Here is a 25,203-nt window from a genome sequence, read left to right on the forward strand (position 1 = left end):
ATCAACCTTATATTCAAGGATTAGCCAGATCAGCCAATTCTAATTCGTTGGCCGATCAAATAATATATATAAATAAAAGTCAAGTAAAATAAATAATCTTCTCGTCTTGAACTGCTGGGATTCCAATCTCGGTAGCGGTAAGGAAGTCCGCACAAAAAAAAAAATGATATCGTATCTCATAGAGTTGGTGGATCTGAATAGCCCTGGAATGAAGTGATGACCAAGAATTTTGTTCAAAAACTTAGCTCATCGTGTTGCTATTTCCGTCCGATATATCTATTCACACATTTCGGGAGCATTGCATCCCACGAATTAGATATGCTCATCGAACTTTCCATTAGCTTGGAAGACTACCCCTAAATCCTTCAAGGACGAAACTTTGAATGTTCACTAAATATGAAATATCTCATTCACAAAGAACAGATTCGTCTATTTATCAGTTTCCAACAACCATCAGATTTAGGCAAAATCCCTTCCCTGAATAACTTTCGAATAGCTCCGAAAATATCGACCGACCTGCCTTTGCTACGTTGCGATTGGTGAGGATTTCACCTTCATTAGTTGAGAAAAATTAAGGCATCCTTTGAATACAAAGTTGAGCGGAAGACCAAGGTGGACTTATGGTGCATTTAAACGGCTCCATTTTCAACACATTTGAGTGACAATTTTGTGATTCACATCTCACATGCTGACCCCTGTCTCGTTTACGTTGCAAAGGCTACTTCGATCGAAGTTATGGAATCGTCCTCCACGGAAGGTTTAGTATTTTCAAATGATCAGACAAGAAATAATTGATAATTGTACTAAACTACATAAAGAATTCATTGCAGACTTGATTTAGAATGAAACCGGAAATTTTGAAACTAGAACATGTCAGTTTTCATTTTAGTCGGAGGTTTCGCGTAATGTAACTCATTTTACCCGTTAAACTGAAGAAAAATAGGGCTTGTTAAGCTTCTGGCATACTTTCTAGAGTTAAACGTGGTTCACAAGTCGACGCGATTTCCTTGTTAGAAATGGGTTATTAAATATTAGTTTGGTGTTGAAAGCGCACGATTATCATGCATGTCTGAAATGGAGGCACTGTTCGTCAATCGTCCCCCCCCGAGAGATCGTATCAGACATGACGAGAGTTCTCTTATGACGCGTTAGTTCGAGTTTCTAAGCCAACCATCACATGTTCACCTGGTTCCATGTACGCTTGTGCTTTTTACTCAATCGTAAACGAATGGCAAAAGTCGGGGATTATTTGGCCGTCAGAGGTCGCGTGGGGGGAGAGTACCTAGAAACGCTAGAAACCCAGGATGGCCCAATGATCAGCTCGCGAAAACTCCAGGTAGCAACTACCACGGTGTACGGTGTAACTACCAACACCGGTAGTGTGTGAACATAGTTTTAGTTTAAGCTTCAAGAAGGTAGATTGCCAATTAAAAAAAAAAACCTGGAAATTAAACAGGCTTCAACAGGCGCAACAGCGTAGCTAATTTGGAAATTGTGTTCCTGCAAGTTCCCAAATTTATGAGTCTGAACCCGAAGAAAGCGTTGGCACATTGCTTGAAGTTATTAATACTTAAGTGAAACTTTCCATCAATACCAGCTTCAAGTGGTCTTGGAGAGCAAGCTTCAATACATGAGAAAAGTTAAGTGAGTGCTTATGCAAGACGTATTCGACCCGTAACTGCAATTCAACGCCATGCAGCTTTGCCCTTTGTTGGGACATCTAGTCTCTAGCTCACCCTAGTGTCAAACATTAGAACGTAATCTCGACGTATGCCATTGAATCCAAAAGCAGGGGGGATTAAAAAAAAGTGCTCATTACAATTCTCTTAGTTTGGTCAGAGATCTTTGGTTGGACAAGTATGCCGACGTCACCAAAACCTGTTTCACATAACGCAGAAAATTGGAGCAGGTTCACACTCGAGAATATGTCATGTGAAAGCCGTCTTTGACCACAATGTGTCAAAACAAGGGTCGTCTAAAGGCACCATTAATAAAGAAATTTTTGAATGACTGGATTGCATACCCACAATATATTCGTAACAATTTATTGTATCAGATGAGTGTTGGATTGCGTTCAGACTGAAATGAAATGATTTTGCAACAACGATACGACTTTTAACATCCTGTGATGACGGCGGAGGAGGGGGATATTTTTGTATGAGAATGCATAATGTTGATAGTAGATGGTTGAGGAAATCATCGCCGACATTCCTTAGCCCTTCCCACGGTAAAATTGATTCCTAAAAACATGGACATGCCAATGCCACTGATAACAGGACATGTTCTGCGTTCTGCGTATGGTAGAATATTCATAATGGGAACTCGAGCAGACATTCAAGAACGCTATTCCTGTCAATCCCGCGGTGATATCTTTCTTACTAAGAGGTTATTTTTTCGCAACACTAAACTGCCGTCGACGTAAATTGGCAAAAAAATAAATAAATGCGATGAAACGGAAGATGAAGGTGCCACTTGCTTCGATGAATCATTCTTCACAAGGTACAAATTCCATGTGGAGGAGACGAATCACTCTGACAACGAGGTAAAACAAAGATTTAAGTAAAAGATTTGGCTCTGGGGGATCAAACAATCATGAAGAACGGGTTGACGAGGTCCTGGAAAACGATGTAGTACATGGCCCACTTTCAAAAGCACGGTTGGATTGAGGCGATCAAGTCTCTTCTGTCTACTCGTTTTTCGCACTCTTTATGAATTGTGACTATTTGTATCGAAAGATTGTGTCCCTTCCTTAAAACGGCACAAGATATTACCTGAAAAAAATATCACCATCACAGTAACACAAAAATCTGAGGAGTGAGCGGCAGTTCTTCGCGTCACACTCTTTGATTACAAGCACACCGGTCACCCTTCTCGCTCTAGTAATTTTGTTGCTGGACTTGACAAATGACGTTTGGCAAGGCTCACGAGCTGGTTTTCAGGGATGCAGCCTCGGCCTTACTTAATGCAATGGCATAGGCCAGATCGGTGTGCTCTTCCGATCTGGCCACTTCTAGTTGGAAAGTGTCGTGCCTCTGTTGATTTGAGGGTCCTGGAGAAGAGGATCCTGGTTTCGATTTGTCGCTTTTGCCGCCCAATTTTGGCAGGAACCGGTGGCGTTTCTTCTCGGATTTCTCTTCACTGATGCTCTTCATTGGGCTGTTGGTGAGGAAATCCGCAAAACCATGATGACTTCGTCCGGATTTCTTCTTGGAGCTGGCCATGGACCCAAACGGATCGGCGTTATTCACTTTGGTCACACTTTTATTGAATGGGTCGCTCTTTGAGGAGGCGGAAGTGGGCGGAGGAGCTGACGACCAACTGGTGGCCAAGGATTGGGAACTGGATTTACTGAGTTTGTTCATTTTGCTCACTCCGTCCACTTTGGGGGCACTCTTCGGCACTCCCGTGAACCAATCATCCTTGCTGGCAAAGGCATCCGAATTAGAGAAACTCGAACCGAAGGGATCACTCTGGTCCTTGGTATGAGTTGAAGAGGAAGAAGGCCCACCAAACGGTGATGCGGCAAATGGATCGTTGTTCCCCCCTGTAGAGCTACTCATCCCAAACGGATCGAAAGGATCTTTTCGCCCTCCATTGCTCGAGGTGCTGCTATTCTTCTTGAGATTACTGCTACGACTACTACTACTACCACTACTAGGTTGATGATTATTGTTATTGCTGTTCTTGGCGGAACTTTGATTGAGACTGGATTTGAGGGCGAGCGAGAACGGGTCACCGGCACTCGAAATCGAACTGAAAGGATCATGTCCAGGATTACTGGACGTGTTTTGTCGACCAAAAGCGGCTGTCACGGGTGCAGTAAAAGGGTCAATCGAGTCCTGAAAAGGATCTGCTCCACTGATTTCGAATGGATCGTCATAACGATGTTCCGCATTCTTGAACGGATCTTCTGCGAACTCAAAATTTTGCTGTGACTGTAAGGGTGGGGCAGAATATGTGGCTCCTGTGGTTGATGAGTTGTTGCCGTAATATTTAGGCCCATGTGTGGGAGTGGGATCGGCCGAGCCAAAGGCAGAGTCTGAGCTGTAACCACCCCAGTTGGTGGGCGTGGCAGTAGTAGTAGAAAAAGGCTGGAGAGAACAACAAAATTTTACGACTGATCCATCCCAAATCCGAGTTAGTAAGGCAGCAAGGGAAGAAGAAGAGAGGAGGAAAAGGAAGAGAAGAGAAAGAAGAAGGTTAGTTTGGCCTCAACACCACGTGGTTAATCTCAGTTCTGACATTTGGGTTTTGTCGGGTGTTTTTGAGTAATCCTTCAGGTAATTTCCATTTAAATCGTAGTAAGGCACACCATTAACAAGAGCCTTGCTTTTTTTTCTTTGACGAGTAGACCCCATGATAACCAATCTTTTCCAAAGGTGGTCGCTCAGTGCTATTTGACAATTGTAGTCCATCATGCTGGGAGGTTATTTTGATCAACAATATTGCTATCATTCTACAAAATGTCTCAAAAGATTCCAGGAATGGTCGATCTAGAGCACTAGGAATGGTTGAATATGAAGTATTTCTCTATTTGCTCCTTTGCAAGGCTCAATTATTGAACCAAAACCACCTAACAGAAAGAATAACTCTGTCAATTAATTTCATTCATTTGGGTACAAAAATGTATTTGGTTTACAACAAGATGAAAGAATGTCTCTGTCAATTAATTTCATTCATTTGGGTACAAAAATGAATTTGGTTTACAACAAGATGATTCACCGTACGCGGATGCGCCCACCTTTGGATTTTAAGCATGGCATATTTCATTTCCTGATCAATCACATCTCCATTTCACATTGTGAATGGTAATTGACAAAAATGAAATGCAACTGTCACATGAACGTTTTAAGTTGAATCGAAATAAAAGAAATGATAACGAAACGGCCATAAAAACTGAATGTCAAAATCTGACTGACATAAGATCGCAAATTGAAATCTTGTGAAAAGCCATCAGGAAATAACGACACAGAAAAGGAAAAATGAAAAAGGACATAACAGTGGAATCAGAAAAATCCAATTAATCCAAGTCAAATGACATCTATTAATTTGACAAGAAAGGTCGAAGAAAAAGAAACATGAAAAGAAAAAAAACAACTCAAGTCACAACACCCCAACCCAACCTACCTGAGTATCAAAGTTCGCCTGGAAGCTAGAGAAATCTGCAAATCCACCGCCTCCTCCACTCGCTTTCTTTCCAAACGGATCGTCATTTGGGGAGTTTGTGCCGGATTTGGGAGGGGGTGGCACTGGGGGTGGTTTCCCCCCTCCGCCACCGCCGCCGGGTGGAGGCGGTCTCTTGGGCGGCGGAGGCCGCTTGGGTCCACCTGCCGGATTCTTGGGTGGCAGAGCCGGAGTAGGAGAGTCTCCCGCTCTAGATCCGGAATCCGGCCGAGGCATCAACGGAGGAGGATTCTCATCTCCGCTGTCGTTGAAGTTGGGAGAAATTGCCTGAATGGAAACGTGAAATTTAGAATCGTGTTCATATCAAATTGAGAACTACTCGAAAGTGGACTGATAGGCTACACTGCCACAATCAATGACTGCTAGCTAGATGTGTCTCTCCCAATCGAGACAGACATCCAGGAGCACGTGAAATGTAAATCTGGGTTAAATTATGAATATTGAACACTAGCTCGTTCAAGGTCCCTTTCAACTGGAGGAGTGGACACTGACTTGGCCGTTTTTCAATGTCAACTTGCTTTTCATGATCCTATAATGGCAACAAATAGTAATGTACATTGTCAGTTCAGATTAAAAACAAATGCCCTACTTTGAATTAGCTTTAAAATCATCTAATCATCACACTTTTTATTCATAAGTTGGTGTGTAACCCAAAAATACCACCAACATATTTTTTTCCCCGGACTTCCTTACCGCTACTAGGAATGGAATTCCAAGCAATTCAAAACGAAAAACTCATTCATTTTAGATGACTTTATTTTCATTTATTATTTGATCGACCAACGAATTAGAGTTGGCGGATCTTGCTAGCCCTTGAATAAAGGGTTGATCAGGAATTTTAGTAAACACCTTGTCCGTAATGAATATCTATCTTTATGGCGATATGCATTTCCAAGTTGTTGATTGCAAATCTATTAGCTCTTTTAGGCTCAAATATTGTTAATACTAAGTAGCCTGGCTTAGCAAATCGTCGTGCCCAATCCTCTAACTAAAGTCATCCTTGGGCAGATCTGTCTACTTTCGAGTCCTGTTTCGAGTAAGTAGTTTAAATGATGATTGTGTGAAAAGAACAAAAACAACTAAAAGCAAGGTGCTCACATTGTTACTAATCTTTGAAAAACCAAAGGAATCGAGACTATTTGGGTTGGGAGCTCCGAAAGCTGAATGGGATCCTGCAAAAGGGTCATTTACGTTTCGTGTCGGATTAGTCGCATGGACAGGGTTGGCTTTCGACAAGAATGACATTCCAAAGGGATCAAATGCCTGAAAATAAACGCAGGAATCGAGAACTGAACGAAAAAGAAACGAAAATAAAACCGTCTTGCAAGCAACAAAATACGAAAGATAGAAATATATGTGCATTCACAAGACTTTAAGAAGACTTACAGCCGACTTATTGTCGTCAAACGCTGAAAACGCGTCATTATTGGCCCATTCCACGTTGGCTANATTCACAAGACTTTAAGAAGACTTACAGCCGACTTATTGTCGTCAAACGCTGAAAACGCGTCATTATTGGCCCATTCCACGTTGGCTACCTCATTATTGGCGCCCTCGTGGCCAAATGCATCGAAATCCGAGTGATTGGAGTTGGTCAGGGCTGCCTTGGAAGGAGCCTAAACATGGAAAGGAAAGCAAACGTCGATCAAACGCTCATTTGGTCATCAATCATAGTCATGAGTCATTCGGAAGTAAATTGAGACGACTTCTTGTTAAGACACTTGTCCGTCTAATTAGTGAACAAAATGAATGGATAGATGTATGTATGAATGGATGATGAATGGGTGGTATGTATACCTCAGGCACAGGGGGTCGTTTGGGCTTGTCAAGTTTGGAGAAGTCGGGAAGTTCCAGATTGAGCCGCAAGGGTTCCAAGAGATGTTCAGGAACGTTGGAACAGTCGTCGTTAACATTGTCGAAGGCCGTCATGGCGTCCTTCATGTGCTTCTCAGCTTCGATCAGGATCTCAAGCTTCTCTTGGGTCTATAAAACAAATGTTGTGTTCAATTCATCTTGATAAACCTGGGTTGTGGAATTTCGTTTTGTTTCCAAAGCAATCTACTAAAAAATCTGACTAAAATTCCCAAACAACCCTACATTCAAGGACTAGCCAGATCCACCAACTCTAATTCGTTGGTAGATCAAATAATATATGAAAATAAATTTGATAAAAAATAAAAAAAAAATCCGGAAAATCCGGAAATTCCCACGTGATTGAATGCCAAAATAATTTTACGTCCAGAACATTCAAAAATTCACGCCATACAATACTTCATGATTGATAGCAAGTAAAAAATAGTCAAGAAATCGCTCTCTTTCGAGAATCCAAGGTCTCTCTATTCTCGAACAAATTGATCTTGTATTTGTGGTCGAGGACGTGGAAAGAAATGCCCAGATCAGGATTCCTATCTGCATTTATGCAGAATGAAAGAGAGAGAGAGAGAGAGAGAGAGAGAAACAGTGGGTTGCAGCCTATCAAACAAAAGGGACCAATCGCACTCTTGGGTGTCACTCTCTTTGTCTCTTATTTTCTCCGGCTCTCCAGTATACAATGTGGTCTGCATATCAAGTAGGATAGGGGCTTTGGAGGGCTTACTTAAGGAGTCTGCTGATCTTGGATGACGGAGGTATTTAGTGACTGTCCAATGGAACAAATACAAACGACTCTAGGGGATGCTCGATCCTGTTTGGACAGGAGGAAAGGCCTTCAATGAACGAGGTTTAGCACTAATGGCCTAGCCGAGATAGAGTAAGCATCCATAAATTTCTTTGAATTGTATTGGGATCACTTTTGAATCGACCATTCGTTGCTCCTTTTCAGAAATGGCAATGAAACTTTCATACTTAGAATAGCTTTCCGATGAAGTTGCGGAACTTCTTCCCCAATGGTCAAACGCCTCGTTCTCAACTAATAATCATTGGAGATTCTGGCCTAACATGATGGCAAATAAGTGATTTCAATTGCAGTTTTCAATTCATGTCTCCTTTTGGTCTGTCTCTTAAGTTAAGTGGTCCAACTTGTTCCTGATAGTGTTTTTCAGCCGATCTTAGAGACTCATAGGAGATCGCTCACCTCCTCATCCAGTTCTGAACAGATCTGATTCTCGTCTTCCATGCGCTTGATGTCGGTCTCGGTTTTCTTGATCTCGGCCATAAGCTCGCGTTCCTCGTCCTTCAATCGCTCGTATTCACGTTTCTTCCCGTGAACCTCTTCTTCTTGTTCCAAAAGCGTCTTCTCTTGCTCATCCGCTTGAGTTTGGAGTTTCTCAATCTGAATGGCATTGAATCGGATAACATTTCAAAGTTTGCTTGATTGGTTTTCCATTCATTTTTAGACATTAAAGAAGCGAACATCATTCACAAATTGACATCATGAGCACAAGGAAAGACACAGTCAATTTAGTCAGGCAAACGACCGAAAACGTTACAAACGTAAAAAAATTAATAAAAAAAACCACGCACCTCTCGGACGAATCCGACCACTTCGTCCTCCACATTGGACAAATCCGATTCCAATTCCAAGGTCTACAACATAAATCCATTCAACAAAAAGAATAAGGATAAAAAACGACAACCGAGATAACGAGAAAAAAATTCAAATGCAGTGCGGCTAGTTGATGAAGATACTTTCAAACAATGAAATAGACTCTAAATACATATCTTTTGAAGACCAGGGTGCAGATCTCTGGGAGCAACATTGAGCCTCTAGCTTCCAACAAATGGAAAAATGGCCAAGAGAATAGGAGGAGTACATGAGATTAAAACGGTCATTTTGCTAAAACGACTTTCTCAAAAGCAATAATTTCGGGGATCTGGTTCAGAGCCCGAGATTCAGAGAAGTCCGAAGTAATTTCTTACAACGATGGGCCTCAAACGGCGGACCTCGAACCCAAAATGGGACATACCAAAATATATTGAAAAACTCTGTCAAATAATAATCCAATGAGATTGAAACTCGCAATAAAGATTATTTTAAAATTTGGAATTTTGAAAAGTACTTTTTTAGAAGCAGACAGTTATATCGATAATTGAAAGTACATTTTGACACACACAAAAAAATTCTTTCCAATTGGATTCTCTTTGGTGTTTGATTGAGGCTGTCAGCCGGCCAAATGCGATTCGAATCCAAAAAAATCTTCTCTAACATGAATTCATTCAACAGAAGGAAGAAAAAGATACAACGGAAGGCGAGATAACGAAAAGAAAATTAAAATGCGTGGACTCGAAATTTGCATAACTTTTTCGCCACACTATCAAAGTTACGAGTAAATTAGAGCAAAAAAGAGCACATGATAAAAAAAAAAAAAACACACATCTGAATGGCTAGATAAAGGCAATTTTCAAAATAAATCAATTAAGAGCACTTGTTGGCCCTAAATCTGCACCCCTCGATTTGAAATTTGTCTAAGTGTTAAAAAAGCAAAAACCTTTTCACAAGCAAATGATTCCATGTTCCGAGTTTCTTTCGATGTTTGCCTACGAATACAATTTCTACTCGAGATACGTGAACTTTAGTACTGTTAGTGCTGGATACGAATAACATCACGAGTGAATTAGTGGCTATTCCAGATGATCCGATACAAATAAAGCTTCAGGGAAATCAAAAACCAAAATCGAGCAAAAGCATGCTATCCTGACCTGCTTGTCGAGATCGTCGAGTCGTTTCTGGGCCACGTCTCGTTGATTGGTGAGTTGTTTCAAAGTGGCAGAAAGCGTGTCGAATTCACTCTGAAGCGAGTGACCTTCAGTGTTCTTCAGTGAAATGTTATACTCGATCTCCTGGATATCCTTCTCGATTTGGAGCTTTTCCGAGAGCATCGTCTGGATCTCCTTGGCGATCATCTCCAACTCTGGATTGTTGTATATGCTCGCCATGGCCTGCAGATAAGAGAAGGATAAAACATCTCGATCAAAAGTTGTTCCATATTTACGTGAGAGCCTCTTTTTGGGTGACTTATTACCCCTTCTTTGGCTTTGGGTCTCATGGAAGGGGGAATCATGTCGGGTGTGAGTGCGGCTGGCGGATCTTTACCCGCTTGTTTACGGGCAATCAACCACATGGCCAGAGCGAATTGCTCGGGATTGAGTTTTCCCTCTTGATTCATGTCGCACAAGTTCCTAAAGAAGGAAAATAATGCATGCTAACATTATTATTTCTCAGAGGATTCCTATTTTCACATGTCGATACAGGTTTGAAGGGATACATCGTGGTAATTACCTTCAAATATGGTGTTTATATGCATCTTCATCAATGCTTTGCAATATGATTAGGTGTTATGTTCTTAAATCAGACCGATTTCCGCCAAGAGATTTAATCCCCATGTTCCAATTTTTACAAAAACTCTCTGTCTCTCTCTCTCTCTCTCTGTCTCTCTCATGATAATCTTATATCGAGTCTTTGGATTATCAAGTGTATGAATAGATTCCTGATATTGAATCAAGGCTGCCTTACCATATGTGGGCGAGAATGTTTTGCGGTAATCCGGTCTGGAGGAAGACGTTCTTGATCTCGATGCCGGAAACGAAGCCGTCCTTGTCCGTATCGGTTTGGCGAAATAGCGCCTGATATCGTAGCTTGTCACCGGAGTTGACCACCCAAGGGACCACCTCCACAGTGGGGGCGGCAGACACCGGCTAAACAAACAAACACGTACAATGACAAAGAGTCATTAATCATGTTAGGACAAGATATGCCCAGCTTTCAAACAGGCCGGTCACTTACTTTTGGGGTTCCGTTGAGATTGGGCTTGGCGGAGAGGGATTTGGGGACTTTGTCGGGTTGGAGCTCGGGGGGCAGCTCGTCGGGACATTTGTCGCCTTGGAGCACGCGAAAGACGAGATGCATGGACACGGTGAACTCGTAGCGATCCAGGAAGCCGTCGCGATCCACGTCGGACAGGTCCCAGATCTTGCCCAACACCGGCATCGGCAGCTTCGAGCCCATCATCACTTGGCGAACCTGGAACATTGGCGACATCATCTGACGTGACACTCGGGCTGTGGACATGATTTTATACAATCTCACGGTTGTTCAGAAATATGGCAGTATTACTTCGGAATAACACCAAGTATGACACAGTACTCAAGTTTAGTTCGGCAGCATTTAAGAAGTGCCTCATTTGCAAGTCAAATTTCTTATCGCAATAAGAGAATCATACGAAAATTAAAGCGTAGAATGTACATACACTATTTGCATCCTACCCCACGAGGCATATTTAACTAGACAAAATTTGAATTTTGATTTCAATGACGATTAATTTTAAGATAAGACTTAGTCAGGGTTAATTTTCATATCCAGGCAACATTTTTATTTTCATATTTTTTTAAAGTATTTTGAACGTCATCATTGCAAGGGTCAAAAAACAAGTTGTGATCGAAATGACATCCCGTGGAATACGAAAAACCTGGGAATTCTATTGCAGCTTTTCTTTTGACAATTACTATAATGCCGTTCAAAATAGTACAAAAAAGTTTATACATCAAAACATTGTCAGGATAGAGAAATTAGCTAAAAATCATGATGAAAATCTAAATTCAAATTATGTCAAGTTAAATATGCAATGATTGCCAAAAATCGATCTAATCAAGTGCGTTCGTAACCATCCAAGTCAATGACTGCTGCTGAAAGATATCCCGTGGGCCTTACCTTGTCTCCGGGAAGTTTTTCGTCTTTGGGTTGGAGTTGGTCGAAGAGCGTGTCGTATTTGCGTTTCTCCTCGGGCTTCACCAGAAACTGGATCGAGGCCGAGGGCGGGAGCTTCTTCTGGCCGGGTCTGCTTTTGGCCGTGGGCGCACCGGGTGCGGTGGCCGGCCCGAAATCCGGGGCCGGACTCTCGTTCCGCAGATTGCAGACCATCACGTCTTGACAATCCTGGTGAAGAGCTACGAGTTTGCAGGCCACAAAAAAGCCCGCCCGATCCAAGGAGCCCTTTTGCTTGACATCCGACAAATCCCAGATCTAAAAAATAATAGACAAGTGGACAAGATGAACGTCCCAAGTAGATTCAGGAATGGACTGAGATGGTAAGAAGAGGAAGTAGAAGAAAAGTCCCTACCTTGCCCAGGATCTCGTCGCTCAATCCGGATTGCTTGAGAAACTTGGCCGCATCCATGGCGCCGATCTCATTCTTGGATTGCGGGTCCAGACGCTTGTAATACACGTCATATTGAGTCACATACGGACCAGCCACCTGAAAACACATCATGACCGGGTTGAGAATGGATGGCATGTGTTTTTTCATCTGGCTCAAAGTGGGTTTCTGAACGCTTTCAACGACTGATTGACGAGTGACCGAGTTCAAATCAAATCTCGGGTCGAATGATCATGTATAAACATTTGGGAGCCTTTTTTCCGGCTCATTTTCATTTTGCGCATTAAGTTGGATTACGACACCGCTTTTAAATCGATCATGAGAGCGAGAGGATGGATGGATGCTTCTGACACTTGGACAAAGGATCTGATATTTTTCAATACCTATGCTAAGAAACAAGGGTGGGTCGGGATTTCGTGTTCTTTCGGGGTATTAAAATGAGTTCACGCTTTCTTCCAGAGCCTCATCCCAAAACGCAGCCATTGAACCTAATACAATCATTAGAATCATACATGATTTCTCCTGAAATAATATCATCTCTCTTCTCAGTTCTCGATATTCATAGTAAGATTGTGCATCCCATCGCCATAACGGATAGCCAGTCCAATCTCAAAGAAATTATGCTACAACTCAAAACTCTCATTGCATAGGTAATCCATTCTAAGAAAACCCACAAATCCTCCCGACGACTGCCCAAAGTTCAAAAGATATCTATAAAAGTGTTCTCTCCGTGGCACCATTTCATATCTTCGACACGGGTCAGGCAAGCTTGCTCTTGCTCATTCCGAGATCTACCTGAGTCTAGCCAGACTTGCCAATCCCAAGCCAATCCCAATCCTGATCCTCTCAAGCTCGTGATGCCCCATTGAGTCCAACCGCCTTTTGTCGTTCTCCTGGTGCCTGGTCGCCAACACCCGTCATGTGATGACTCCTGACTCAGTGGTAGGCCTTCTTTCTTCCTTTTTCCCTCCCTCCCTTCCTGCCAGCCTTATGGCCATTTCCCCCGGTCTGGGCGGGCTGGCCGAGTGGCCTTTTCGTTTCGAAGCTGGAAGTCAGCTAGCGCTCTCCTCTTCAAGACCACAAGACCAACTCGACCTGCCTGCCTGCTTGCCTGCTTGCCTGCCTCTTTGGCCTTCAACCATAACGATCATGGGTCATTCATTCAATGGTGGGTCCGATTACCAACCCCGGACCTTTCACGGGCAAGGCCACGCCCCTAACATGGTCCTACATTCAAGCGGGTGTGGGCGGGCGTCCGGGAAAAGTCCACCCGCGTCCCTCCTCGTGACATGTCGCTGACTGAGTCGACCTAACTAACGTATTATGTACAACGATCAATTGGGATGTCTCGGATTTTTGAGCAGGGCAGCGGGATCGGGTTGGTTTACCCTCCAGGGGTGTGGCCGCTTACTTCTTCGGGGGGTGGCAGGGTGGCCATGATGCGGGGTGGGCGTGGCTGAGTGGCGGTTCGAGTCCCCACACCTCCGACACGCTCAGACAGACACTCACTCACTCACGGGCGGATGGTTCAAGACTTCAAGTCTCGTCACTCTTGTCACTCTCTTCTCTCTTCTCAGAATTAAGTACTAAGTACAGGACTCAGTAGTAAAGTCGGTAGCGTACCGTACGTACCAACGAATGAACGGCGGAGGCGCTACAATCCCTAGGACTACTTGAGTCTGGAGGGGGGCTAGGATTCAGGGTTGAATCAGACATTAGTGTACTCTTGGCCAAAAGAGGATGCCAAAAAAGGCCAGGCTTGATCAAAAAAAGCCGGTTCGGGTTGGTTTTATTGTTTTGAGGGGGAGAGGGGGATTCTACTTGAGCGAAAGACGATAACAAATTCCTCTTTCGACCTTGGAATTTTCGGCCTTCTAGTGGCCGGAAATCATGAGGCTTGGTTTGATTAGCGTTGCTTTTAATTTCTGTCATTGTTCTGTCGCTACTTGATTAAGATGACCTCTGCAAGTCATAATCTGTGGGCATTTGCCATAAAGTCAGAATGCAGGCATTAAAATTATGGCCCTTGATCAAACAACCAGAGAGTTTTCGCATGGCCTATCAAAAGAATATGGTTAATAGCAATTTCTGGTAGGCCAACCAAAAGGTAATGAAATTAACAGACATTTGGGGCGTCCTTGATAGCCCCAGTACGTAGCACGAAATATGATTTACTTTCCGCACATCAGAGGGCGCTTTATGAGTCAGCCCCTGCCGAGTAAAGGGTCGATTTGGCCGATTCCTCTTTATGGAATTATAATGCGTTTGCATTGTTTTGGGCAAATGCTTTCAAAATCTTATGCCTAATTAGTGAACTGGAACACATACTGTCTGGAAAAGAAATCGCTTTCATGGCACGACACGAATAGTTTATTTAGCAATCTACGGTGCCTCTTCCCGTTTTGTTTGGATTGTCTGACGTTACAAATAAGGGCTCTTATTCTCTTAAAAACGTCGAAAATAGAGTTCATTCTCGCAACCACCTTCGTTCTTGGAGGTCACTGTTAGACCTCAGAAAAAAAAGTAGACTTCTTAACCGATATTTTTTTTACTTGAGAAAATTGTGAAAATTCACAAAATAGGGGTAAGTGCAAAATAACGAGTTGCAAATATGCAAAAAGATTTGTTATAATCAGCAGAGGTAGTTTTTGTCCTTTTTTCTAATTATCTTTATTTTAATTAAATCAGGGCTTACATTCTTCGCAACAATTAGTAAAGCCAGTGACAAACCAATACCCAAAAAACGCTAAAGCTTGTTGCCAAAGGATTTAATCCTTTGCCATATGCTTCTAACATACCCAGAAAAGAGATTTGAAAGGCAGGTTCTTAACTCTTTTTTTCTTACCTTAGATTAGAAAGCAAGCAAGGAGCAAAGCCTCCCTCTAGTAGAATACAGCTGGTGCAAAGCATTCAAATTCAGGAATAGCTAAACATTATATTCTGGTTATATAGCTTCATTATTCAACATTATCAACTTTTTTACGACAGTTTTGATCAAAATCATCAGTCATTTGATTCTTAAAAATTGCTAGTACTTAAAATTTGACATGTTACTAGTTGCTAAAATTTAATAATGGGATATTTTCCTATATTCATGGTCTTTCTTCCATAACCAAGTTACTTGAGATATTGTTAGGCATATTTTTTACCTTTTAAAGATGCGTTTGATGTCAGGAAATGAGAAGAATCACTATGCTTTTTTAAGACACATATATCTGAGTTTTTAGATGTATGATAAATGTGTGATTCATGTACTCCTTAGAAATATATTATGTATAACAAATATAAGAAGTATTATTGGATATTGGATATACAAGTGCTAAGCTGTTTTAAATTCAAGACTTAATCTTAAATAAATTACCTAGCCACCAAATGCCCTGATTTTAGTGTGGCTTTGACTTTTTCACATTCAAAATACATCAATGATACTTGTTTTGGCTTTAAAAAGCTGTATTGTATCAAAATAATGAATTAAGATCTCAAAAAATAAAACATTTCAGTGGATGTGTTGGAAATTAAAAGCGTTAGTGAAAAGGCTAGTTGTTACTTCAGATTGATGTATTTATGTATTTGAAGAAAGCTTGGATTTTATTAATTACTGATTTGATTTGTTGGTTAGCATCTAGATTAGGTAAAGAAATAACATGATTTAAGGTTTTAAAGTGTTTGCTTGTCAACCCCCTTTTGGACAATTGTACTTACTTTTGTCCCGTTTTGTCCATTTTTGTCCACTTTTGATACCTTTGGACACTTTTGGACACTTTTGGACACTCTTGGACACTTTTGTCGACTTGGTGTCCAAAAATCACGCTAATTCTTAAAATTGTCCACCCTGTGGGTGAGTGATGTCAACTGTAGTCATTAGACACAGTACGGCAGGGGTCATCCTGTGAGGATAGGCTGTGAAATGGGGGGATTTGGGCTTTAAATTCAGCAATATATCTTGGAATAAATATAATGGCACCAATAGAAATAAGCATCCAAAATGTGGAAAAACGTCAAAGACGCAAATTGATTGTGAACTGAGCTAACAATTCAGTACAAGAACCAGATTCATATAATTGGAAGTGCCAGCTTAATTTAGGTGTCGGATGAGACAGGTTGGAATGATTGGATAAGTGAGATATGTTTGCTGTCAAAATGAATTGCTTTATTGGTACAAAAATGAGTGAAAAAGGTTACATATACTTTAAATAAACTCAAAAATAAATAAAGGAACTGTTTACTTTTCCACGGATATCTAAAATCCCTTTTTGCCAGAGGTCCTTGATCTATCTAACTGACTGAATTTAGCGCCAATATATGATTAGACCATAGTTTCATGAAGATTTGACGTTATTAATGTTATTGATCTACTATTATCACTTATATTCATTTGATTTAAATCCAGTTTTATGACAAACAGTTTTATTTCTCAATTTGTCTAAAGATATCTTTGCCAACTTGTAATACGTCAATGTTCAATTTGCTGCCTTCAAATATTCGTAGGGTATTTGTAGGGCGTTGATCCAGTAGCAGGATTTAAGTCTTGTCAAGTTTATGACAAATATTCCCGATCAACCTTATATTCAAGGGCTAGTCAAATCAGCCAACTCTAATTCGTTGCTCAATCAAATAATATATTTAAGAAGAGGTTAAATAAAATGATTACATTTCTCGTCTTGAACTGCTGCAATTCCAATCCCAGTAGCGGTAAGGAAGTCCGCAAAAAAATATTCTAATATTCTAAGGACCTCCTGAATGGATTATAAATCAATCAACTATCATAGCTAACAAACACTTTTTAAAAATCATGGATTCATAAGTACATTATTTCATTTCTAAGATTATTACCTGTATTTCCAGAGTTTCATATAGTTTTGTAAAAGACAACGGCGTTTAGAAATTCATCTAAAAGTACTTTTTTCCAAATTTTAATTAATATATATCATATTCTAAGGACCTTAATAATGAATTATGAATCAACCAATCATCATAACTTACAAAACACTTTTAGAAACTTTGAAAATGAAACAAATGTAGCACTCATCATTACAAATCTATACAGTCAAAAGCAATAAGCTAAAACTAACTGTCAACAAAAAGCTAATGTGTTTTCTTGTTTGTTATAAATTGCAGTAGCTACTAAAAATGTGGATGGGATATAAAAAGCTATCGCAAATTATATTAATTTCAAATTTCGTGGGAAACATGTGTTTTCTATATACCGTATATTATCAATTCAAAGATCAATGGAGTTTTTCTACACTTTCATTTCATAGCATCTCAAATTAGTTTTATCCCTGCGAGTCCCTGATTAAAAAACAAGAGCAACAAAAGCTTGACAAAATGAAACTAAAAATGTAACAAAATATATTAAATACCTTAATGATACATGCAGAGCATGTTTTGTGCCAAGTAAGATAGTGATGAAGTTTTTGAATATCTGTAAATATTAACCTTTTTAGGAAAAGGCACACTTAAACTTTCAATTTAGCATTGAACAGTATTGAAAGACTTCTGATATATTTTTCCCGTGCTCTAATAATTACTTTGAGTAATATCTCGAAACCCATCTCATTCAATAAATAATTTAGTGCCCAAAACTTAAACGACTACTCATTTAGTTGAAATAATCTAAGATTACATCTTCTTTTTCTCAAATTTGTCTTAATATGTGTGGAATGTTTTCCCACCTACAAGGTACTAACATGTTCATTTGTAATAGAGTTTTTTAATTGCATGATAGCTCAATCAAATGTAAATCTTGTGAACTTAAAATTGAGAAACATCTATTTTCAATAACTTGTCAGAGTTTTTCAGGATATGTATTTGTATTTCTGCATGCTATGGAAATACAACCAAATGCAAACCCTATGGTGGATGTAATATTGCTAAAAATTCAATTGAATTGCGACAAAGGGTTAGCACAAGGTGTATCTACAAAACATAATGTTTGAAGTATTAATTTTTTTTTTAATTTCAAGTGCCTCGATGTACAAAATTGAGCTAAAACAAGAAATATTTTTATCAGGAGCTGTTATCTTTATTTTTAGTATTGAAATTGCATGTTACAAGTCCTTTTGTAAAAAAATAGCTTATAAATATTGTGGCTACCACTCTTAAACCCTATTAGTGTCCCTCTATTTAGAGTAACCATTAGCATTTATATCATAAAAAAGGAAAAATAGTGAGCATGTCTGCCTCAAGGGTGAAAGGCGACAGTGTACTCCTACCCAATCAAAACCTAATCTTCTTCAACGAATCTTGCATATCTTTCTCTCTCATTTACAGCGCCTAAAGCGTCCTTTAAGCCTTCAAAATTTTAGTTAGGTTTGTACAGATGTGTCCTACTTCAAAAGCAATGTACGTAAGCGGCAACCCTTATGACAACCTTCATCGTTTCAGAATGCAGCGCCATTCTCTTTCGGCAATCCTGACACCAGGCGATCAAGTTGAGAAGGAGTGAGCGGATGACGGCTGCAAGTACGAATGCAATCCAGAACCCAGCTGTCGAAAAGTATCATTTAAGCGTGACCATTTTGAACTCCCATGGGGTCTTTAAAACCAATCAACGCATATCAATTTTAACTCAAATGTTTTTTTCACACACTGTGACACAAGATAGATCAAATCACAAGACAGCTAAATGTCCATCCCTAGGCAATTGGATTGCAACTTTTTGCTCCTGCTCGATCGTCGCATTCTGCGGCAGAAAAACCCTGAGCATGAGTTGACATTCCAGTCTGCGCTTAAGGAAGATAATCGTGACTGCACAATCCCTTTTACAGCATATAGCAGGCATGGTGTCTTTTCCTCTTTTGAGCCTAACTCGCTCACGGAAGCCTTTCTTGTCCAATCACATTTCGTATTCAGGGGGAACATCAGCCAATGAACGACTAGTCCAAATGGAAAAATAAGTTGGCGGGACGAATTAAATCTGTTCACAAAACCAAAGCATTTAATCATCTGGCTCTTAACTTCATTGTTAACGAAATTCTCTATCAATTACGTAGATGTCAGTGCTAAGTATTTATGTAAAGTTAGCCTACGAAATGTTGCCGAACGGTCCTAGAGTCAGCGTTTAAATATAGGAAATTGTTCTCTTACTCTCCAGGCGTCATAGGTTCAAACCCCGGTGCAGGAAATTTATTACGTATCTGGAAAGAAACGTGTCGTGGTGTTTGATACACCTCCAGCTAATCACTTATTAGCATAGGCGTTTACTAGTTCAATGCTGTATATAAAGTTGTGATATTGTTCTAGTCATGGAGTCAAATAGAGCCTCCCGGCACAAATATTCGACTCCCTGACAAAACCAATTTATTAACTAAACATAATTCAACTAAAAAACGCACAGACCAATTAGCGCATGTGATGAGTTGTATCAGTGGTTGCCGAAATGGTTGGTGCAGTTTACGAGTAAGAGAGAGGGCCTGGGTTCGATTCTCCTTCCCGGTTCTTCTCAACGAAACTTTAGACGCCAAATCCACGCCCTGAGATGGAGAACCAATCTCACACGGACACATCAGTGGAAGATTTGATGGCTGGTTTTCCTAACAAGGCTCAATTCTCCAACCCTAGAATCCGCTAACCCTTCAAAAATACTCAGTATAACATAAAGGTACCTAACCTCAATTGAAAATGGTATTAATGACCAAAGATCGGACTTGGTATGAAGGACTTACGCTTTTGTGCAGGAAAGGTAAGCGAAAAATGGAACAAAACGAGAAAAAAGAGAGAGAAAAAATAGGGAGAAAGTCTGAAAATGAGTGTTCCATACATGATTCCTTAATTCTTGTGGAAGGCTCTCCTTCTGAGCACGAGACGGACGGGTTGACAAGAAGACGTAATCAAAATCATGGTATATTATGCTCAGTTGCTGTAATGGGGTAGCTCGGCAAATATTTGTTCTAGTAGACTTGCTAATTGGAGCAGAAAAGGTGTCTTACGACATTATTGAAGAACATATACTACAGAAGATATATGAAATTGTCGAACACGGCCGATTCATAGGCCCGTGCTGATTGCCATTGGCATGCTTCGGTGCCTTGTCCTCCCACTTTCATACACACAAGCATTTTGTAAGCGAGGCCAGTGAACAGACGATAATGAAACCAATTGGAAGAACAGCAATAATACAAGAGTATTGAGTTAGGTGCAATTTCTTATTGGATTAGGTTAGATAATATCCCCTTCCTGTCTTTTTGCCGTCTTTTGGTCTGTGTGCATGTAAGGCTCAGAAAGTGGTTGTCTTCATTGATGACAAAATTAACGTATAGAGTGTAACTGAAAATCAGATACCCATAAACATATTTATGTCTCCATAAGTGTGTAGCCTAAAAATGTGCCATCAGAAGCACACACTTGCATTTATAAACTTAGAATCAGACTAAAACGTGTTGATGTTGCCCTTGTGGGTCACTCAAATTCTGAAGAAAATACACCCAATAGATAGTTTTAATGTTTGTTTTGTACTTATTCTGAAGACATTTTTGAAACCGAGTTACAAGTGCAGCCTTGAAGCCTCATTGATTTTAACTTGATGTAATTTTAACAATTTTCAAAAAAATCAATATTTTGAGAGTTTGATGATAGTGTTAAACATCTTGAGCTATATTTTAAGCCAGGCTAAAACCCCGTTCTCTTACCGTTACTTTTTCAGTAAAGTAACGCATTACTTCAAACCTTGATAACTTGTTTTGCGATCGAGCAGCAAACCTAGAGATTTGAATACGAGTTGTTGTTCAAGGTATTTACTATTTTACAGCAACTTGTTTTGACGAACATCTGGAATTTACCCTCACCGGCGAAAAAAGTTATTTTTTCGACCTTTAGAATGATTCGACATCGGAAAGAGGTACACCAAAGTAGTAAAATTTGCATATATGCAAGGGTTAGCTAAATTCCTCAACTTTTACTCACGAGTATTGGGTCGGAAGCCAAATTGGTTTATGGTCATGTGATCTTCGTTAAAAGGCGTGAAAATCTGCTGGTACACTACTTTCTCCAGAATTTTAGAGATCGTTGAAAGAATACAAATCGGTCTGTAGTTTGACATGTCTTGGGGATCACCAGCTTTATACAGTGGAATGATCTTTCCACATTTCCAACTCTGCGGAATGTAGCCAGTGGTTAAAGAAATATTGACTAGGTGGGCAAGAGGGTCAGCAATTTCATCCTTTACACCCTTCAGGACCACCTTAGAAATTCCACCAAATCCCGAACTTGATTTGAGTGGCAATTTTTCAATAATGTTCAAAATCTGGAAGCCAGTGACCACCTTAAAATAATAAGTTCTCTGGTTGGGTCGAGTTGGCACGTAGCGGAGGCTATCAGCTGTATTGGTAGATTGTCCACCCATCAAAATTCCAACTGTCGAAAAGTAAGCATTTAAGGAAGAGGCAAGTCTGGCTTTTTCTGTTATCACCTCAGAACCCACGTTGCTTTGTGAAGGACCATTATCTCTGGCAACGTTTCGCCCAAGGAGGCATTTTGCCCCTTGACAAATCTTGTACTCATATGAGCTGAGGACTGGACTAGTTTAAAAGAGTAAATCACGTTTTTAACAATCTCTCAGAGGCATGACTTGCTTCAAGAGCTCTTCATATAAATTGTCCTTTGTTACAATGTCAGTATGCTTCAAAATGCACACCTGAATTTTAGAGCTGTCTAATGAGTATGCGTTGATATTTTCTTTCTATTTTTAATCTAAAAGATATTGCAAAATAGTTTTCCTGCCAAAATTAGGTGAAACTTTGTACAACTTTTTTTAACTATCTCTGACCAATTTTGAATACTTCAATCATGATAGCAATATCACCAACTTTTTCAAGCTGATTTCCATGTTTTGGGATTGCTTTGACCGAAAATGATAACGAAAACGAACTGCTTTGGCGAAAATCGTAACTTGTTCTTCTGACCTCTATCTATTACATTTTGTCAAAATTTGTTTTGAGATTCACGAGCATATAAGAACCAGTCAAAATAATGGTTTATTGTTGTCCAAAGAGGTACACCTGAAAAGCTCATTTTGTTATATATTCCTATCATTTTGTTTATGCTATTACCTTATCTTAATTTAAAAAGGACTGGACTTGAATTCGTTGACTACCATTTAGTTTGTGATGGAACGGGATACATAGGTGAGATTGTCTTTTGTTTGGTGGTCATGAACATGCATGCATTAGGCGGTTGAAGCCCAGCCCATGGCCTTCTCCGGCCTTTACCACAGCATAGATAGTAAAGGATCTCTGCGACACTGATGAAACTGAATCCAGTGAACAATCCTAAGAGACCTCCAATATTGCCCACAAAGCTGATCTCCGTGATCTTCTCCTCGGTGAGGTACTTCTTCACGTACGAGTCCCTGACGTAGACGTTGACTTTGGCCATGTTCTTATTGGCATAGGCAACAATGTGTTGGCGAAGTTTTCGCAGCTCTTTGCGAGTTATGTTCGCCAAATCATCCTGAATCTCTTGGCAAGTGTACGCCAACGTCCGGTCAAGAGTGGGACAGAACGCGGGATTCCACTGATCCAAGGTGATCCGACGATCCATCGAACAAGAATGGCGAACTTTATTAAACACCTTGCAATAGTCGTCGCTCTGAAACGTACAAAATACATAATTGAAGGTCTGTTTTGTAGAAAGAAAAGTTTGTGTAGGAGCTTTGTAATCCAAAAGCTGGATGAATTGTCTAATCTTTTTTTCCTTTCATAAGGGCCCTTATTTGCAACGTCAGACTGCCCAAACAAAACGAGAAGAGGCACAGCGGATTGCAAAATAAACTACTCGTGACATACCATGAAAGTGATTTCGTTTCTGGACATTATGTGACCCAGTTCACTAATTATACATAAGATTTTGATATAATTGGCCAAAAACAACACAAATGCATTATACTTCGAAAAAAGATAAATCGGCCCAATCGGCCCTGTATTTGGTAGAGGCTGACTCACAAAGCGCCCTCTGAAGTGCAGAACGTAAACCATATTTCGATCAGCGTAAGAACGCTATTAATGACTTGCATCCTAAAATGCAACACGTTTGGTTTTAGTTATACTGTTGCAGTCCTTACCAAATGGAATGACTCCGAGCTAGGGAAAACGGATCCCGTGACCAGAAACGTATGCTTCTGATCCTGGCACGCGGCTAGGCATTCTTTGATCTCATCTCCGTCCTCAATCCACCTCTCCTGTCCCATGAAGTTGATCAGATTGTTCATGCACTCCTTTTCTGCTCCTTCACAAGCTTCGAAACCTTCAACGACGTCGATGTATTTCACTGGTGTGCAGCCGCAAGTCTCTTCGATTTTTTGCAATGTGGCTTCAAACAAACAATTGGACATTTCATATCTAAAGAGGTCAAAATAAGGGGTTCACAATAGTTGGTCAGGAATGTAGCGTTTTTGAAGATTAGCAAAATGAGAGGGGTTGTGAAGAAGGCTGTAAATTACAGGTATGTGAAAATGGCCAGAAAGGCTTTAAAACAGTCAATAGCACAATCAAAAGCTCAGACAGGTCAAATGTTGTTTACCCAAAAGAAGGATAGCTTTAGTCATACTGTATTCAGATGTATTAACAAAATGAAAAATCAAATTTAATTTTGTTCATCTCTTACTGTTATTAGTATTTGGTTCGCCGTCTTTGGGTGTGGTTAACGTCTAAGAGTTACCTTTGGAGAAAGGTCGGGGAGGATATTCGAATATTCATTTCTTATAAGGAATTTTTAAATCAGATCGAAACTGAAATTAGATTTGATTTAATTAACACATGTAATTATTAGTCATGTACGGGTGACTTACATAACTCCAAGCAGAATGAATGAGCCTATCCTCTTGCTGTAATTGATTACCAGAAGCAGGCTAAACCATTCATTCAGTGCTTTCCCATGTTCTGCGCTTGTTTAAGCAAAACAAAAAGAAAATCTTGCAACGTCGGAAAAAGCTGTTTTACGTCAAAAGGACCCCTCCAAAAAGAATTTGCCCTTTATTTTACAGCCCTAGTCATGAAAAGTCAAAGAATGTAATTGCTTTCTCAAAAATATTTCTTGGGGATTACATTCAGAGAAGTGGTAAAGAAGTACGCAAATAAAGAAAAAACCCACTGGATGTATGTTCTTACCATTCAAAAGCGAAACGTCACATGCCTGTGCGCCATTTTTTTCAGTTGATGTCAGATTTCCATTTCTAGTAAGCTGTTGCAAGTCGGCTTACACATACTAATGAAAATGCACCAATGACATATTACAAATGGTCTATCGATATCCTGGTGGCGATGGGTAACCCTCTGATAGAGTGCCGACAAAACAATGTCTGAAAATTCAAGTGAGCGCTGTCTGAAGGTCAGAACAAGGTTGAGGGCATCCTGAAGGCCGGTAAAGACATGGGAACGTTGGTGAGCCTTTCAGTGATCATCCTCAAACCATTTGAAAGTGGAGAACCTCATGCAAATGCCATAAATCCTTTAGAGCAGACCGGCCAATGGCCGACATCTGGATTTTCAAGACTCAAAGTTTAGGTGGGCAAACATCAGATGGTTACCAATTTACTTTGGAGGAAAATCGGGATCATTGGTGGTATGGTGTTAGGTTTTTCAATAATCCCTTTTATTGAAACTGGAGATTCAATCTGATAAAATCATTCTTTGAGTTAGGGGGTTGGATTTTCAGAAGCGACAAAGAGCGGCCCTTAATTTCTTTCCACCCTGTACTTTGTCTCTTTTACTCATCGTTATTGCGGAGCACTCCTCATTTTTTCGATTTTAGGTAATTAAAAACAATGCCATTTTTGTTTCGTTGCTCTTGAAGTTTTGGGCATTTGAACACATTCTCGTGATTGAAAAATGATGGTTGTCTTCTGCTTAAATATATTTCTTATTTGTAACATTCGTTTGCCTTGGCTATTCGGGTATCAAAAAGTGCCCATATAGTCCCTTGCCATTCTAAT

The 25,203-nt window shown here is 40.2% G+C and overlaps 2 protein-coding genes across 4 annotated transcripts in view; both read right to left on the reverse strand.

The window, feature by feature from the left end:
• Window positions 1-2,921: 2,921 nt before the first annotated feature.
• Window positions 2,922-13,885, reverse strand: LOC131892569 (epidermal growth factor receptor substrate 15-like 1). Its single transcript, XM_059242373.1, has 14 exons — window positions 13,687-13,885; window positions 12,240-12,374; window positions 11,831-12,142; window positions 10,907-11,143; window positions 10,637-10,818; window positions 10,146-10,302; window positions 9,823-10,062; window positions 8,647-8,709; window positions 8,258-8,455; window positions 6,982-7,167; window positions 6,660-6,800; window positions 6,283-6,447; window positions 5,128-5,451; window positions 2,922-4,091 (listed from the first exon to the last, which is right to left on the reverse strand). Exons 1-14 carry the CDS (start codon window positions 13,711-13,713, stop codon window positions 2,922-2,924), a joined length of 3,537 nt encoding a protein of 1,178 aa, XP_059098356.1. The 5' UTR covers window positions 13,714-13,885.
• An 8,346-nt stretch (window positions 13,886-22,231) lies between these two features.
• The window catches only part of LOC131876827 (uncharacterized), an 8,122-nt gene continuing 5,150 nt past the window's right edge, over window positions 22,232-25,203 (reverse strand). For all 3 annotated transcript variants that reach the window (XM_059222326.1, XM_059222325.1, XM_059222327.1), the window contains exons 5-6: window positions 23,335-23,611; window positions 22,232-22,862 (exon numbers count right to left, since the gene is read on the reverse strand). In XM_059222326.1, the coding sequence (XP_059078309.1) occupies window positions 22,365-22,862; window positions 23,335-23,611 (775 nt within the window). In that variant the 3' untranslated portion in view covers window positions 22,232-22,364. The remainder of the gene's footprint in view (window positions 22,863-23,334; window positions 23,612-25,203) is intronic.

The sequence above is a fragment of the Tigriopus californicus genome, chromosome 2, assembly GCF_007210705.1.
Source record: "Tigriopus californicus strain San Diego chromosome 2, Tcal_SD_v2.1, whole genome shotgun sequence".
In the NCBI taxonomy this organism is placed as follows: Eukaryota; Metazoa; Arthropoda; class Copepoda; order Harpacticoida; family Harpacticidae; genus Tigriopus; species Tigriopus californicus.